General features: G+C 49.0%; 7 protein-coding genes across 7 annotated transcripts; 4 read left to right on the top strand and 3 right to left on the bottom strand. All coding sequences in view use genetic code 12, as the record gives it.

Annotated features, from left to right (window-relative positions):
• Window positions 1-473: 473 nt before the first annotated feature.
• CLB4 (B-type cyclin) lies at window positions 474-1,778 on the top strand (the record flags this gene model as incomplete). Its single annotated transcript, XM_002618718.1, has 1 exon — window positions 474-1,778. One exon carries the CDS (start codon window positions 474-476, stop codon window positions 1,776-1,778), a length of 1,305 nt encoding a protein of 434 aa, XP_002618764.1.
• A 105-nt stretch (window positions 1,779-1,883) lies between these two features.
• Window positions 1,884-2,771, top strand: MAM33 (Mam33p; the record flags this gene model as incomplete). Its single annotated transcript, XM_002618719.1, has 1 exon — window positions 1,884-2,771. The coding sequence occupies one exon, from the start codon at window positions 1,884-1,886 to the stop codon at window positions 2,769-2,771; it is 888 nt and encodes a 295-aa protein (XP_002618765.1).
• A 608-nt stretch (window positions 2,772-3,379) lies between these two features.
• Window positions 3,380-5,926, bottom strand: FOB63_001205 (RNA-binding ribosome biosynthesis protein; the record flags this gene model as incomplete). The annotated part of the gene is made up of 1 exon (XM_002618720.2): window positions 3,380-5,926. The coding sequence occupies one exon, from the start codon at window positions 5,924-5,926 to the stop codon at window positions 3,380-3,382; it is 2,547 nt and encodes an 848-aa protein (XP_002618766.2).
• A 71-nt stretch (window positions 5,927-5,997) lies between these two features.
• FOB63_001204 (putative integral membrane protein) lies at window positions 5,998-6,495 on the top strand (the record flags this gene model as incomplete). The annotated part of the gene is made up of 1 exon (XM_002618721.1): window positions 5,998-6,495. One exon carries the CDS (start codon window positions 5,998-6,000, stop codon window positions 6,493-6,495), a length of 498 nt encoding a protein of 165 aa, XP_002618767.1.
• Window positions 6,496-6,577: 82 nt separating this feature from the next.
• FOB63_001203 (uncharacterized protein) lies at window positions 6,578-7,177 on the top strand (the record flags this gene model as incomplete). The annotated part of the gene is made up of 1 exon (XM_002618722.1): window positions 6,578-7,177. One exon carries the CDS (start codon window positions 6,578-6,580, stop codon window positions 7,175-7,177), a length of 600 nt encoding a protein of 199 aa, XP_002618768.1.
• A 20-nt stretch (window positions 7,178-7,197) lies between these two features.
• On the bottom strand, window positions 7,198-11,031 carry RAD50 (MRX complex DNA-binding subunit; the record flags this gene model as incomplete). Its single annotated transcript, XM_002618723.2, has 1 exon — window positions 7,198-11,031. The coding sequence occupies one exon, from the start codon at window positions 11,029-11,031 to the stop codon at window positions 7,198-7,200; it is 3,834 nt and encodes a 1,277-aa protein (XP_002618769.1).
• A 1,143-nt stretch (window positions 11,032-12,174) lies between these two features.
• FOB63_001201 (uncharacterized protein) lies at window positions 12,175-14,682 on the bottom strand (the record flags this gene model as incomplete). The annotated part of the gene is made up of 1 exon (XM_002618724.2): window positions 12,175-14,682. One exon carries the CDS (start codon window positions 14,680-14,682, stop codon window positions 12,175-12,177), a length of 2,508 nt encoding a protein of 835 aa, XP_002618770.2.
• Window positions 14,683-16,122: the final 1,440 nt, after the last annotated feature.

Genomic DNA, 16,122 nt, shown 5'->3' with positions numbered 1-16,122 from the left:
CTAGAATTGAGCATTTTTCTCAAGACTAAACCCACTCTTATCCACTCTCAAACTTTTCAAAATCACAAAATCTATCGTTTACTGCTCTTTTGCCTGGCCTAGCTAGACATCACACCCGTGCACCCTGCACCATATTTTCTGGAATCTCCATTTTGCGCACACACTCTTTTGTTTTCTTCACCAGCTTCTTTTGACTCGAGCTGCTCTCCTTTGGCTACAAGCTAGTCAATTTTCTTTTCTTTCCCCACGCAGCTGAAACGGCTCTACGGAATTTCGGCGTGTTAGCTTTGGAAAGTCCGTTTCCGTTTTTTCCCCTTGCACAACCTTATCCCCCCAGTTTGTGCCTGTTCCCACTACACGGGTAAATTTCTGTTTTGGACGCCCATCTCTGCTGAGCTTTTGCAGCATTGAATCTTGTGCCCCGGTGTTACTTCCCACCCCTGTCATTCGCTTAACACACCACATTATTCACCATGTCGCACGATCTCAGATCGCATGTGCGGTCTTCGTCTGAAAACATCAACCGCCGCTCGCTGGGCCTGCAAAGACGGGTCCTTGGCACGTTATCAACCAACTTGGCCGCTTCGCGTGTTGCAAAACGCGACGACACACGGCGCCGCCGCGTCGAAGTGAAGGAGGCTGACCAAGAAAACGACATTGTGGCGTCTGCACCCTTGTCAACCAGCACGCAGCCTCTCTCAGACGATGTGCTAATACACAGACACTTTGATCGCATTCCCCCTGTGCCCGGTCAGACAGACTCGGAGCCCGCGACACCGCAGATTTTCTCTGATGCGTTGAGTGACAAAGTGTCGAACGAAGAAGAAGAGGAGGAAGAAGAAGATGACGATGACGACGACAAGATAGACTATTCGGGACCACAAGAACCCAAATGGAACCGCCAAATTTTCAACGAATTGCAGCATGTCATGAACAAGTATTCCCGCACCACATTGGACGAAAACGACGAAGACACATACGATGTGACCATGGTGGCTGAATACGCGCCCGAGATCTTCAATTATTTGCATGAGCTAGAACACAGACTTTCACCGTCACCTAATTACATGGACAACCAGGATGAACTAAGATGGGAAATGCGTGGCGTGCTTATCGATTGGGTGGTGCAAGTGCACCAGCGCTTTAACCTACTTCCAGAAACGCTTTTCCTAACGGTGAACTATATTGACCGCTTCCTTAGCCGTCGCCGAGTGTCTTTATCGCGTTTCCAGCTTGTTGGTGCTGTGGCGTTATTCATTGCTGCCAAGTATGAAGAAATCAACTGCCCCACCGTCCAAGAAGTGGCCTACATGGCCGACAATGCCTATAATATCGATGACTTTCTCAAAGCTGAGCGGTTTATGATCGACGTGCTCGAGTTTGACATGGGCTGGCCTGGCCCCATGTCGTTTTTGAGAAGAACATCCAAGGCCGACGACTACGACTACGAAACACGAACCTTAGCCAAATACTTTTTGGAAATCACAATCATGGACTCACGCTTTGTCGCCTCGCAGCCATCGTGGCTTGCAGCAGGCGCACACTATCTACTGAGGAAAATTCTCAACAAGGGCTCGTGGACAGAGCTCCACGTGTTCTACTCAGGCTACACTGAGGAACAGTTGAGACCGTTGGCACGCATATTCATGGACATTTGTCTGCAAGCGGAACAGAATCACAAGGCGATTTTTGAAAAATATCAAGAACGCCGCTACAGACGGTCGTCGTTGTTTGTACAAGAATTTCTTCGGGCCATGCGCCAGTCCACGCGCGAATAGCGCTTTCACGAGGACAACAGTCCCACCTAATGACTTCTTTCATATTTCTTTTTATATTACAAATTGATTCATTGGACACAGCTTAACGTAACGAGTAAGTCAAATATGTGTATGGAGATGGGAAAGTGTGGGCACGTGATTGAGCGCACCAAAATATGCTACAGGGAGAGAATCTCATTCCATTTCCTCATCTCCTACTTTCTTCTTTCCGCCATGTCCAGATTTTTCGCTTCCCGTTCTGTTGCTGCCATTTCCAGATTGGCTGCTCCGCAATTGGCCAGAAGAGCCCCAATTTTGTTGAACACCAGAACTTTTGCCTCTTCTTTGCGTGTCGCCAATGCCTCCAAAGAATTGCTTGAAGTGGTGAAATCTGAACACAAACTTGCCACCTCTGTTGAAAACGAGTTGGCTCCAGACCACGCGGAGTACTTGACCAGAAGCGGTTTCAAGGTGTCCGAGGTGGAAAACGAGTCCAACGTCCAATTGTCCAAGACTTTGGAGTCTGGCGAAGTGCTTCAAGTGTTCTTCGACATTGACGAAGTTACCGACGTTTCTTTCGGTGCACCTGAGGCTGCTGAGGAGGAAGAGGCTGGCGAGAAGTTCGAGGACGAGCTTTACCAATACGAGTCTACCTTTGCCAACGTCAAGGTTTTCGTGTCGAACCCAGCCAAAAACGATGGTCTTTTCTTCAACTTGATGTTGCAAAGCTCAGAAGAAGAATTTTTCGTGGACTACTTCAACTACAAGCCTGATGCATCTGCTTTCATCAAGCAGGTTGAACAAGACGGCACCTTCTTGGGCAAGTTCGAGTACCAGGGTCCTCGTTTCTCCAACTTGGACGAGTCTTTACAGGCTGCTGTTGAGAAGTACTTGCTGGACAAAGGTGTTGATGCCGAATTGGCTGACTTTATCTTTGGATTTTCCGAAGTGAAGGAGGAAAACTCGTACAGATCCTTGTTGTCTAATGTTTCCCAATACTTGGAGCACAACTAAGCTCCCCTCACCCCGTCTTGTTAATAATTGAATTGATCTTGTAAATATACCAAATTGTTTGTCAGTAGTAAATGTTTTCGTAAGATTGAAGGAGAAGAGTTGTGCTTAGTATCTGGAGCGTTGTTTTAGACTTTTCCAATCACTAAAACTTTTCACTAATGGTATGGAACTTCATTAGTTGATTAGTGAATAGTGAATTTCATTCTTATGTGCTATGTGTTCTACTGCTCCATTGATTAGTTATGAAAATAATATTTACGTTTACTGTACGTGAGTTGTACGTATAGCATGTAAGAAGGTATCAAAATTAATTAAACACACCTTTCATTTCCAGTTTCAAATATAAGAACCATCTCAGTACTGAAACCAGTTTCAGAGCTCAAAATGTCATCTATTCAAAAAACAGTGGAGTATCTTACATCAAACTCAATACTCCAAAGATCAAATTTATTCACTCTATTGATACCGCAAGTACCTATGAGTTCAGTATCCATCATAAGTTGAATCGATTCGGACAGGTTTACACTTATACATATTCATGACATTTGCACATCTCTATATTCTTATTATGCATAGTAACCAAATTAAAACCCAGTTGCAAGTTCCATTTAGAATTCTGCGAATGGATCTTGTTCCTCTTCGTCCAACAGGAACTTGCCCTTGCCCGACAGCCTGACAGCAGCCATTTCTCTCGAGGCCGCTTGCTTTTTCACCTTCTGCGTCATCTTCTCGATTTCGTCCTCGGCATTGTCCGACTCTTTCTCGGCATATTGCATCACTAATCTTCTGCCCAACAAGTGGACACCCTCCAACTGGTTCATGGCATTTTCTGCCTCCTTCAACATCGTATACTCCACAAAAGCAAAACCTCTGGCCAGCTTGTCGAATTTCTTGGGGACTCTGACCGATTTGACCGATCCATAAGCACCAAAAAGCTCCAAGACATCTTTTCTTGTAGCTTCGAAAGGCAAGTTCTTGATGATGATTTTGTTGGACTTGGATGACTTGGCACCTTGAGGCTTGGATCCTGATTTTCTGTGGGAGATTTTTAATTGAATCCGGTGACCTTCTAAAACATGGCCATCCAAAGCAGAAATTGCAGCCTCTGCTTGCTCTTTAGTTTTGAACTCAACAAAACCGAAACCCATACTCAAAACACCACCTTCCTTCTTTGGATCTGGTTTCGTCTTCACTGTTGCCACTACAAAACCTGGCAACTCGCTGAAAAGTTCTCTTAACAGCGCACTGGTCGTTGAGAAGTTCAAGTTCTTGACAAAAACAGAAACGGTTGGGCCAACTTCAGCCATTTGTTCTTCCTCGGACTCGTTTGCGTCTTCCATAACATCACGAGCAGTAAGTTTTGCTTCAACGGGTTTTTCTGTCTTCTCGCTTTGCGAAACAGTTTCGTCGGATGTAGGTTCACGTACAAACAAATCTTTAGGACCCTTCTCCAAATAGAGAATGGCCTTTTTGAACATACGATAAGCCAACTTCGTAAATGCAGAACGGGCACTTGGAGAGTCCCTGAACTCCACAATAGCAATTGTTCCTGCTGGAGGCATCAAGACTCTTTTCAAAGGCCCGTATTCCGCAAAAAGATCACGTATTTCCTCTTGCGAAGTGCCATATGGGAAGTTTTTGACCAAGATGATCTTGTCGTCTCTTTCCTTTTGGCTAAAAGTAGTCAAGTCGACACCTCTTTCTTCGAAAAACTTGCGCACATCTCCGATGACATGAGCTTCGGCCAAAGCCTGCTTGACAGCCGAATTGGAATTCTCCGGGTCAATCAATTGCGACTTGGCGATACCCATTTTCGCCGCTACAGACTCCAACACGGCATCGCTGTTCATGAAGAGAGAGTTCCAGTTGAACTGGGATTTGCTTGCCAGTGCCTTTTTCTTGAGCTCCCGTTGTTTTTTAAGTGGCAAGTTTTTCAATGCAAACTCATCGAGCTTGTGGTCTTTTTTGGCTTCACCAGCCAAGATATGCAAGAGTCTGCCTTGGAAAATCTGCTTGTCCAAAGCCGTGAATGCAGAAACAGCATCTTCATTGTTGTTGAACTGAACATAAACGTAACCCTTGGACTTTCCTGTTCTAGTATCCACAGCAATATGAACTTCTTTGAGTGGGCCATATTGAGAGAAGAGCTCACGGAAGTCGTCTTCCTTCGAGTCATACAAGATGTTTCTCACAAAAAGACGGCCTGTTTGCAAGATTTTGTCGGCCGTAAGTTTTTCAGGACTCACGTATTCCACTGGTTTGCGTTGAGGCTTGCTTTCCGTCTTCTCTGATTTCACTGGTTTTTCAGCTTTCTCTGTCTGGTTTTCTGTCTTCTCGGTTTCTTGTTCTTCTTCATTTTCCTTCATGCGGATTCTCCTCTGCTTGAGCCAATCGAGGTCCGAAACGGTCTCGTCCTTGGCTAGACTAGTGTCGTTGGATTCTTCTGGATTTATGGGTGCATTGCTTGTGTCCTCTTCGGCGTTTTCGTCCTCCCTTGGCAACGGCATCATTTCCTCGTCACTGTCGTCTTTCTTGTGGAAATCATCATACTCGTCGTCACTTTGGTTTTCTGCCACTTGAGCGACTTCGTACTTTTGGCTGATTTCTGGAGATGGCCCATCTTGCTTTGCCAAAGCTTCTTCCAACGCTTTTGTGGATGGAGCACCGGATCCGTCTGCCAAAGAGTCGTTTGCCCAAGACTGCACCTGAGAAGATGGTTTCATGGTGTTGATAAACTCCTTCAACTTTGGATTTGCTTCGATTTCCTCGTCGAGCTTGGATTTCTTTTCAAGCTTGCGTCTCTTGTACTCCTGGGCCTCTTCTTTCTGGCGTAAAAGCCTCTCCTCTTCCTCCCTCAACCTCTGCTCCAAAAGTCTTCTCTTGTCTCTCATGGCCTTTGGCACTGTGGGATCAGCAAAGGTTTTCGCCACCAGAACCTCGATTCTGGCTGTGTCTATGAATGTTCTGTTGAAGTATTTGACCGCCTTTTCAGCATCGGAGCCAGATCTGTATCCGATAAATGCAAATTGTCTGCTTTCGCCATTTCTCTTTTTCATGAGTTTGACATCGGTAACATCGCCCTCCTTGGCAAAATGCTCCTTCAACCGGTCTTCGGTAAGATATTTTGGAAGCCCTTTAACAATCAAACGAGACATGGCCAGATGATTATTAGAGATGAGATGAGTAGAAATTTGTCTCCAGCATATACACTCCGCATATCTACACTATGCGCGCTACTAACAAACTTCCTTTTGCACCATCTACCACATTACAAATACTTGTCTCAAATCTAGAATTATATTTTTTTTTAGCCATGGAACTCTTATCTCATTTAGGCATCGCACCGGCCCCTAATGCGACATTCCGATCTTTATTATTGCAACTCCGTGGGTATCTTGTCTTATGGATCCTATTGCGTTTCACTGTAATATACCACGTCGTGTCTGCAATATCCTCTTCTTTCAGCCTCTTATCTTTCGAAACAGACTACATCAAGAGGATGTCCTGCTTTTGTTTCTGGAGAATTGTACTGTGTTTCATCGTATGTCTTCGCCGTCTTTTCCCTTTGTCCTCTCTCTTTCGCATATCTTTCTTACTGACTTCAGAAATTGAACAACGTAACGATAAATGTTTCTGGCGACGCCCTCTCTACGCTGTCAGCCATTGTCATCTCCAACCACCAGTCTCTAGCAGATTATGCCATTTTGGCACATTTGGCATCTAATTGTGGAACACTTTGCCCTCAGCCAAATTTTTTTACTTGGTTTTCGTTGTGGCGGGTTCCATCTGTGAAAACAGTATACAATATGCTCAAATGTGACGAAAACTGGACGCTTCATAAACTGTGGGCAGACTCACTCTTTAAAAGAGTGCTCCGTTCGGAATTGCCCGAATGGGTTATTCTTTTTCCCGAAGTCAACATAAAGACACCAACAGTGACCTACTTGCAGCAGGTGCAAAGCAAACGATACTATCTTCCAGAATTTGAGCACGTCTTGTATCCGAGGTTCTCTGGTCTCCATAGTGCAATTACCTCATTAAGCAGAACACCCGAGTCAAAGTTTGACACGCTCTATGACATTACCATCTCATATGAGCCTCAGCCGCCTAGCTTAATGCAGTTCTTCGCTTCAGACAAGCCTCTAGTCGTTTATGTTGACGTGCAGATGAAACCTTTGTCACGCGTTCCACTCAAGAGGAGTAAACTCGAAGGGTGGCTCGAGAAAACATGGATGGAAAAGGAAAAGTATCTAGAGCTGAATAAGGGAAATCAAGAACAAGGAGAAGCTTCAAGTCGTCTGCGTCTGATACTTGACGTGCCTCTATTAACCATATGGAAGACGAGGGCAGGCTCAACATTTGATAATATTGCGAAGCAGCTGAGCCAAAAAAATCAATTTTCATGATAGAACTCAAATTATTTGCTCTAATCGTCTTGCATGAGGTGAATTGGCAAACTTTTGATGACAGAATGCTGATTCTCGTTCCGCTCAATACGGTAAAAGTTGTCTGTGTAACTGTCGCCATTGATGTGACTGAGGAATTTTTCATCATGAGTAATAACAATAAGCTGGAAGTTCTTTTGGTTTTTGCGGAAGTCAATGATATTGTTGAGTGCTGCAGCCAAAGATTCAGCATTTTCCACATCCAAGTTTGTTGTCGGTTCATCTAGTGCAATCATTCCACAATTTTGGCCAAAACATTCCGCAAGCGCCAACCGAATTAATATACTGGTTAACACCTTTTGACCCGCAGAGCATCTTCCCCTCATATCTAGCTCTGAGCTTTTCTTATACATCACCACCCTATAGTTGTAGGATCGGCCTTTCCCCAGATTACTGACGTCACATTTGATTTCGATGCCATCAATGTCTGTTCCCTTATATGTCTGGTTCCAAAGCTCACGCAAGATGCGATTAATCTCATCCATCTTCATACTATGGTATTTCATGATGGCTTTGTCCAATGCTTGTGAGTAAGTTTGCAAATCATTCGAGACGAGCATGTTAGTCTGTAGCTTAACCCACTCTTTGTGGTATTGCTTGTCAATATCCTTGAACTCCGTCTCTAACTCTTTCTGGAAATTGGTGATTTGGTCTCTGATTTGCTTCACCTCTCCCTCCTTACCGTAGAGACTAGACGTAAGCTCTGAAATCTGGTCTCTGAGTTTTTTCAGCGCCACTTCGTACCTTTCTTTTTCCACTTCTGCATTGTGTACATCAAGCTCATTCAACTGCTCTTCCAAACGATCAAGTTCTTTTTCAAGCTGGCGATATTCCATGTTGTCTCGCATCTGCCGTTCGCGTTCTTTAAAATCGTTGACTTCTGCTTGAAGCTGCTTTATTCTCGCTTCTGTATTCTCCATAGTTGCTTTCGAAGCTTCAATTTCTTTCTGAACCTCTTCGAGTTTGCGCGTGTTGTCTTCGACAACAGCAGCATCTTTTTCCTCGTACTCTTTGATATCGGCCCTAAGCCTCTCCAATGTATCCAGTTCAGCCTTCAATGCAGCAATCTCTTTCTTAGCAGACTCTTCGATTTCTTTTCTGGAGCGTTGAAGCTCTTCAACCTCTTTGGTGAGAGAAGCACAGAGCAGCTCATGTTCGGTAGCAAGGGTCTCGCACTCCTTGATTTTCGCCTTCAAAGACTTTTCGAGCTCTTCCTGTTCAGTGATTCTGCCTTGAAGAGAGATGGTTTGGCCCAAAGCTTTCTCCAAGTTGCTAATAAGAAGCTGCTTGTCCTTGATCTGGCCCTCCAAACGCGACGCATCTTTCTGGAGAAAATGGAACTCATCGGTCGCATCAGAAACCGCTTGTCTGACAGCACGCAATTCTGCGGCCTTTTGTTTCTGCAAGCTCTGCAATTCGTACACCGGCACTTCGGAACCCCAGTCTCCGAGTTCGCCTTCGAGCTCTTTGATTTCTGCCTCCAACTTGTCGATTTCGGCGCTATCACTAGCAATGGCTCGCACGGGCTCTCGGAGAGACTGGAGGGAAGACAATTCGGCGGTCGTTTTTTTGAGCGAGGCTTCGAGCGTCTCGAGGGAAGACGAAAGGTCGGCGTGCGCACTTTTCAGCGCCGCCGCCTTCGCCTCAAGCGCCGCTATTTCGCCCGCAAGCTTACGGGCCTGCACCACATCCACACGAATGGCGGCCAATTCGGCCACGTCGCGATCGGTAGCGTCCACATCGGCGCGAAGCTTTTCCGCAGTGAGCGCCTTCAAGCCGGCCTGGAGGTCATGCACGAAGCGGTTTTTCTCTTGCTCGCTCATGCTGCGGCTGCAGAGCGTACAGCACGAGCTTTTCTCAGCAATCTCCACTGCGCGAAGCTGGTAGCTGCGGGTGACTTCGAAGGTGTTCAAGTTGAAAACGGCAGCGCGGTGATCTTCCTCCGCCTCAGACACGGCGTTTTCGTACTCGGATAGGTCGCCTTCGAGAACGGCCGAGACGGCGTTGGTGTGCTGGGACAATTTCTGTCGCGCCGCCGCGAGGTTTTCTTCGGCGCTCTGCATCTGCGCAGCGGCGCGGCTCCACTCTTCGCGCGCAGACTGTTCGGCCGCGGCGTCCTTTTTCTGCGCCGCCTCCAACTCGCGGATGCGCGACTCCAAGACCTCGGGCGCCAGCGCAGGATCCAAATCCACGCCCAAAAGCTGCTGGAACTGCGGGCCGTGCGCCTCGACGTTGCGGCGCCACGAGTTTTTCTTGCGCGTGTGGCTGCTTCGGAGCACGTCGCGCCGCGTCTGCAATTCAGCCAGCGAGCTGGCGCTGGCCAACTTCGACACCATGTCATCGTTTTCCACCTCGAGGCGCGCGAGGGTGATTTTGTCGCGCGCGAGCTGCGCCTGAAGCTCGTCGGAACGCGCGCCCAGGCTTCTTTTCGCGCGCTTTTCGCGGAGCGTTTCGAGCTCGCCGCGCTCGGCGTCAAGCTGGTCCGCCGACGCGAGCGCCACTTTCTGCCGAAGCTCGCGCGCGCGCTGCCCGCACTCTTCTGCCTCCCGCATGTAGTGCGCCCTGCTCTGTTGTTCGCGCGCGAGCGAACTTTGCGCCGCCCGGAGACGGCTCGACGCCTCGGCAATCTCGTGGTCTTTGGCTGCAAGCGCCGTGTCGAGTGTCTTCTGGCGTGCCGCAAGCTCGCCCTGCGTTGTGGTTTTCTCCAACTCCGCCAACCGCGCCACCTTCTCCCCGTACTGGGATTGCTTATAGCTTAGGAGCCCTTCCTCTCGCGTGAGAGCATGGAAGCGCGCCTGCAAGTCCAGCATGGCGTCTGCGGCACTCGCGCGGTCTGCTTCGGCCGCCTCTAGCGCCGCGCGCGTTTTCTCCTGGTCGCCCGAACACTGCGCAAGCGCGCGCGCCAACTCCTCGTCGGGCCAGTCGACTTTGGCCAAGCTGCGCTCGAGCCGGTCGTAGTTGGCCCTGGTGTTTTCGCGCACAAGGCTCAACCGCTGGTGCTCGCCCAACGTTCGCTGGAACGCCTGGTTGGACGAGAAGAGCCGCTCGGCCTCGCGCTCAAGGCGCTCGATTTGCACCGTCAAGTCGGCGATTTGCCCCGTGTACTGCTCGGCCTGCGCCGTGCTGGCGGCCAACTTGTCGCGGATTTTGCGCGCGCGCGCCTGGTCCACCTGTGCATGGTGCACGCTCTGCTCTATAAGGCGGATGTCTGAGGCCATGTCTTTGCGGAGCGTCTTGATCGTGTCCAACACCTTGGTGAAGCGCAGCGCCTCGAAGATCTCGTCGAAGCGTTTTTTCAACACGCCGGCCTCGCTGAGCGGCCACAAGCTGTCGTCCTGGTGGCAGAAGATCACGTACTCCAACACGGCGCGCAGCGCGCCCAAGTACTGCGGCACGCGCGCGTCCAACTCGGCGTTTTTCGTGCTGAGCGCCGTTTTGTGCCCGCGGGCCATCACCGCGAGCTGGCCCTCGAGCGTCTTGAACGTGTTGGCGCCGCGGGCGCCGCGCTTGCGGGCCAATTGCATGTTCCGCGTCACTGTCATCAGCTTGCCGTCGACGGAAATGAAACCAAGCTTGATTTCCGCATTGACAAGCAGCCGGTCTGCCACCGCAGGGTCGTTGACAAACGCCCCGCCTTTGGAGTTGGGCGGAAGGTCGCCTGTCGTGGCGTACTTGAGACACTCGATGATGGTGGTTTTGCCGCAGCCGTTCTGGCCGCAGATGAGCGTGAGCGGCGTGCCAAACTGGATGGTTTCGTGGTCGGTGGGCGAGAACGACCGGATGCCCAGAATCGAGAGCTTGTAGAGAGAAGACATGCAGATTCCGGGAATAAATGTCGAGATGGAGAATGATACGATGGAGAATGTTCAAAACGGAAAATGGTCAGACGAAACGGAAAATGGTCGATACAAATCTGAAGCCTCAATCTGTCTTTCCCGTGTCTTTGTCCCAATGGCAGTGGACGGTTGTGGACTAGCGATTCGATGATGCGATCTGGATAGACTTGCGCAGAACGTACAGGCCGAAGCAGGTCGCACAGACCGGCCGATGTCTGCAAGTTTAATTGTCTTGCCAACTACTGTCATCTTCTCATTTTTGTCTGTCAGTTGTTGTTTTGTTGTTTTCTAGAATTTTCTTTTGTTGTCTGTCTAGAATTTTCTTTTAATTGTCCTTCTTCGTACTTGGCTGTTTTGGTCGAGATTCTTTTATTCTCGCTTTACTGTTCATTCTTGCTGATCTTGTGCTTCCCTCCAGATGCATATAAAGGGTCAAAGTGGATAGATTGAAAGAGGAAGAAGCGAATAAATAACACAAGTGTAGCTATCTTCCTAGTGCATTGTTATGAATGCATTTATTGGGTTTGCGATTACTTGTTCCACTGGTCTTCTATGCAACTACAACGAAGTATATCTGCCTCTATCAAATTATCAGGCTATAATCCTTACCTCTCCTTGAGTGGTATTGCATTGCGAGCCTAGAAAAAGATGAAGTGTTTGTCTCGGTGATATCCAAACCAGATCAAACTAAATGGTTAAATCAACTTTTGAAACACGCTTTTATCATCTTTTTCCGACGCTACTATTGGAACTCTTTCTTAAATTATGGCTGACTTTTACTTTTGGAAGTTAGAATACTTAATCAAAGTATATCCACTCTAAATGAAAGTAGCTCTAACTCTAATCTGCGTAAGGGAAAATATACATGCTAGTCAAGTACCACCAAAGAATGCAGGAGTAGAAGGTTAACCAGTTCGTCACAGCAGTCTTAGAAAATACAAATTCACTTGTAATTGATACATTTTAAATTACGCCTGCTTCAAAGTATTTAATGAAATGCCAGATGCCTTGTAGTCGACTCTCAGCGAATACCAGAGTCAATGTCTCACATACACAAAGTGGAGGGGCCCGCCGACCACAAGAATGCTTTACACCGTCTCATCCACAAGCTGCCATTAATCCTCAATAGTCTCTTCGAAGGCCATCAGGATACTGTGCCGTGGGATTGGGCTGTCCAAGAAGCTGCGTCTGCACTTGCTGGGGACTGCTTTGAGTGCTAGAGCCTTCACCTGCAGGTGCCAAACGCTTTCCACGGCCACGAATACCTCTGTTGGAGTTCTTGTACAACTTACGGAAGTAGTCCAACAACTCCTTTTGTTCCGGATCCAAATTTTCCAAATCGGGCCCGCTAAGCTCTGCCAATGTCTGTGTAAGTCGGTTCAACGTGCGCAAGTGGAACTTATTCTGATGCGACTTCAAGTTTCCCAATTGCGTAAAGGACTTATCACACCCATCGAGACGACATTCAAACGGTTTCTCCTTTTTATGGGTCAAGATGTGCGCTGCCAAATTGCCCTTGCGGCTGAACAGCCTGTTGCACTCCTCACAAGTAAAAGGCTTTTCACCTGTGTGGAGGCGTATGTGCGTGCGCAAATTGCCGCCCTGAGTGAATCTCTTGAGGCAATAAGTGCATTGGAAAGGCTTGTAGCCAATGTGTGAGCGCACATGAACGTCAAGGTGGGTGGATTGGTTAAACTGTTTGAGACAGTATGGACATTGTTGAGTTTTTGCACGGCGCTTGTGCTTCTTGTCTGAACTGGCCAGTTCCGTGCCTGCGGTTTCGCGAGCAGGCTTCTCTACGCCGCCCACCAAATTTATAGTCAGCGGTAGAACATTCTTGTCATCCTCAGCAGCCATGACGCTTCCATCTGCAGCCTGGGGAATGGCTTGTTTGTTGCCCTTTTCACGAGATTGGATAACGAGCATTAGTTGGTCAACTTTAGTGGCACCCAACAATGGACGCCCATCCTCTGCTTGCGCATGTTGTTGAGCAGGAACCATACCCTTTTCAGGGCTCAACTGGCCCAACTGGCCCATGTGGGTCAACTGGTTGGGACTCATTTGACCATGAATTTGACCATTCAATGGGCCATTCATCGGATTGCCCATTTGGCTTGGCATTTGGTTTCCGATTTGGTTTCCCATTTGACTTCCCATACGCATCCTTGGACCCATTGGGTTGCCCATTTGGCCATTGATTTGTGAGCCGAGTTGGTTACCAAGCGGGGTACCAGGTAGGTTCAATGGGGGCTGATTTGTATGATCCAAAGGGAGAGAATGACCCAACTGATCTGGTTGTGGTCTGTATGAGTAATTCATACGCCCATCCAGCGGTGGGCGGAAGAACAGCGCTGGTTGACTCAACAGCCCCGGCAGTCCTGTCTGGTACAGCGGTGCTTCGCCAAACAGATACTGGTTCCGCTGTTTCTGCGGTGGGTATGATGTACCGGACGAAAATGGGTATGGGTCGCCAGGATACTGTTGATAAAACGCAGCTGGTTGTTTCTGCATGGCTTGAGGAGGGACCAGTGCAGGAAAGTATGGTTGAGTCGATAGCTGAGCAGGCGATGCTTTTGGCAGGTGCAGCTCATCAGCCACCTTGTGCGATGACCGGGACGACATAGATGATGCAGGCGAAAGATGGTCGCCACCGGAAGGTTTTCTCGTCCGCAGACGGTCAAAGATATCCTCACGGAGACGAGTGGACTCTGGCTGGGTTGGTGCCTGGTTTTGAGGCTCGCGTTGTTTCTGGGCAATGCTCTGGCCCGCAACTTGACCGGCACTCTGCAGCTGGCTGCCTTGGCCTGGGCCTACGCCCTGGTCGTTGATGAACTTGAGAAGCGAGTCGCGTCGCTGCTGGTCGCTCATGCCTGTGAAGTCGATGCTGCCGTTATTTTGGAGGCTGGCCAAAAACGCATTGACGCTGTCGTTGCTGAGGCCAGCAATCAGGCCACCACCCATGTTAAGCAGCTCCCAGAAGGCTGCCGCAGCGTCCTTGTCATTGTCTCCAAGACTGACGGAGGTGGAGCGGCGGCGTTTCTGGGACCGGGGAGCGCCGCTGACGGAGTTTGCCGCCGACGCGCTCGCCGAGTTAGGTATCTGGATGAGTGAGCTGAAAATGCTGTTGTTGCGCAGAGTTGCTGCAGCGTCCAGAGCCGAGTGCGCGCTGGAATCGGCAACGCCGCTGGCGGGGTCGCCTGGAGGCGGAAGGAAAATCAGGTCGCCGCGGAAGCGTGCGCCGGACCCTGGCGCATGAGCGTCATTGCTTGCAGCGCCCGCGCCGTTTGCAGCCATGTTGTTTGTCATGTTGTTTGCAGCCAAGTTGTTTGCAGCCACATTGGCGCCCGCGCCAGTGCCGTTTTCGTAGTAGCGAGCGCCTAGAAGCTGCGAGGGCGGCGCTGGGTAGCTGTTCAAGAGCAGGCAGATCAGGTCTTGGCGGCCCGGGTTGAAGAGAAACGCTGCCAGCGTGCGGCGGCTGGGCTCGGGCGGGAACGGCGGCTCCTTCTTGGGCGGGCTCGCAAGCAGATCAAACTTGCGCGGCTGCGCCGCCAGTTTCTGCGGCGACTCCTTCTGCTGCAGCACCTGTGCGGGATCGGGGCGGGGCTTGCTCGTTCGGAGCGTGTCGCCCATGGCGTGCGAGGGCAGCGGCTGGCGCGAAATTGGTGTTTGTGGTGGAGTCCGCCTCTTTGGATCGAGAGACGCCCGTTCTGTTGGAAAGTGAGGTTGCGTGACTGTCCTTTTGTGCAACCAAATAACAAGCCCTTCTGACTTGTTTGTTTAGAATGTCTCTAGCCTGTGGTTTCTATTAACAATAGGGATGTCTTCGTGTCCCGCTTCGGTCTTTGTGGCGGCTTCCGTCTTTTGTTACGTCCTTTTGTGGGCGTTTCTTTTGTGGGCGGTTATTGTGGCAGGTTATCTGTTGATACCGCTGGACTTCTCACTCGAGGGATACGATACCGGCGGAATCGGATTCGAGCGGAAGGCAGATATGAGATCTCGGCGCACGTGCTCGCTTGCGGGAAAGCTTCAGGAACAGGTACAAACGTGGTATGACTTGGGGCCGATATGGGTAAGCAGATGGAAAGAAGTAAAGTGGTGATGTTCGAGTCGATTGGTTATGATTGCGGGGGTCACGTGGGATCAAGGATCTTGGAGCAAATGTCGCCGCAACCACTGCTGTGGGCTAGAAAATATATTGGAAAGCCGACTTTTCTGTTCGGTGTCTTGGGCCGACTAGGATCCGTGCGTATGTTTTTGTTCGATGTTGGTGTTTCTGCTTTTCGCCTACAACGGGCCTGTTCCGCCCCTGGGGAAGATCGTGGGGGACATGGACTGTTTGTCCTGCACCCAGAGCCTCGGCTTGGCCGTTTTGATTCCGGACACGACGTGTGACTATGGAACACTTCGGAAGTGACAAAGTGGGCCAAAAAATGACTTCACAATGGTTCGGTTTTGTTGTCGCATGAGATGCTTTTGAGATTTTCCTGCTTTCTTTGCATGAGATCCACCGTTTAATGGCGGGTATTTGATTTTCTTCTCACTTGTAATTTCGCCGTTCATGTCGTTTTTAATGCGGTGGTGCGTTTTAGCGCCGCTCATGCGTCCTGATGTTTCAATTCTTCTGTTTGCTCTTGTCCAATTGGTTTGCTCTTGTCTTTGCTAGTGTCTATTTGCGTGCCTGTTCTAGATTTTTTGCTCTTCTGATATTCTTGTATTGCGATGTCATTGGCCCTTATTGCTTTGTTGGTTTGGTATTGAAGCAACTGTTTTCTCGATGCTGTACAGTACGATAACGCACTCGCCTACATCTTTACGAATCGCAGACATCAGCTAGCATCGCCGAAAAGCTCAAGTTTTGCAGATGGTTGCGGAAAAGACTTTCAAATTCACAAGTCCAAAAACAAGTTTATTCTTTTTTTTCGGATTATTACACTGAGGTTATTGTCAGCATCACTCCTATTTAAGTATTTGGATTCGCTTCCATCTTGATGCTGTTGGATACTGTTTGATGTTGACAGCTCTTCAAGATTGTAAATTGAAGTGCTAGATTTTTACTCTAATTGGGGTGGC

Source organism: Clavispora lusitaniae (assembly GCF_014636115.1).
Source record: "Clavispora lusitaniae strain FDAARGOS_655 chromosome Unknown tig00000038_pilon, whole genome shotgun sequence".
Classification (NCBI taxonomy): domain Eukaryota; kingdom Fungi; phylum Ascomycota; class Pichiomycetes; order Serinales; family Metschnikowiaceae; genus Clavispora; species Clavispora lusitaniae.
This window is presented reverse-complemented; position numbering and strand designations above follow the sequence as displayed.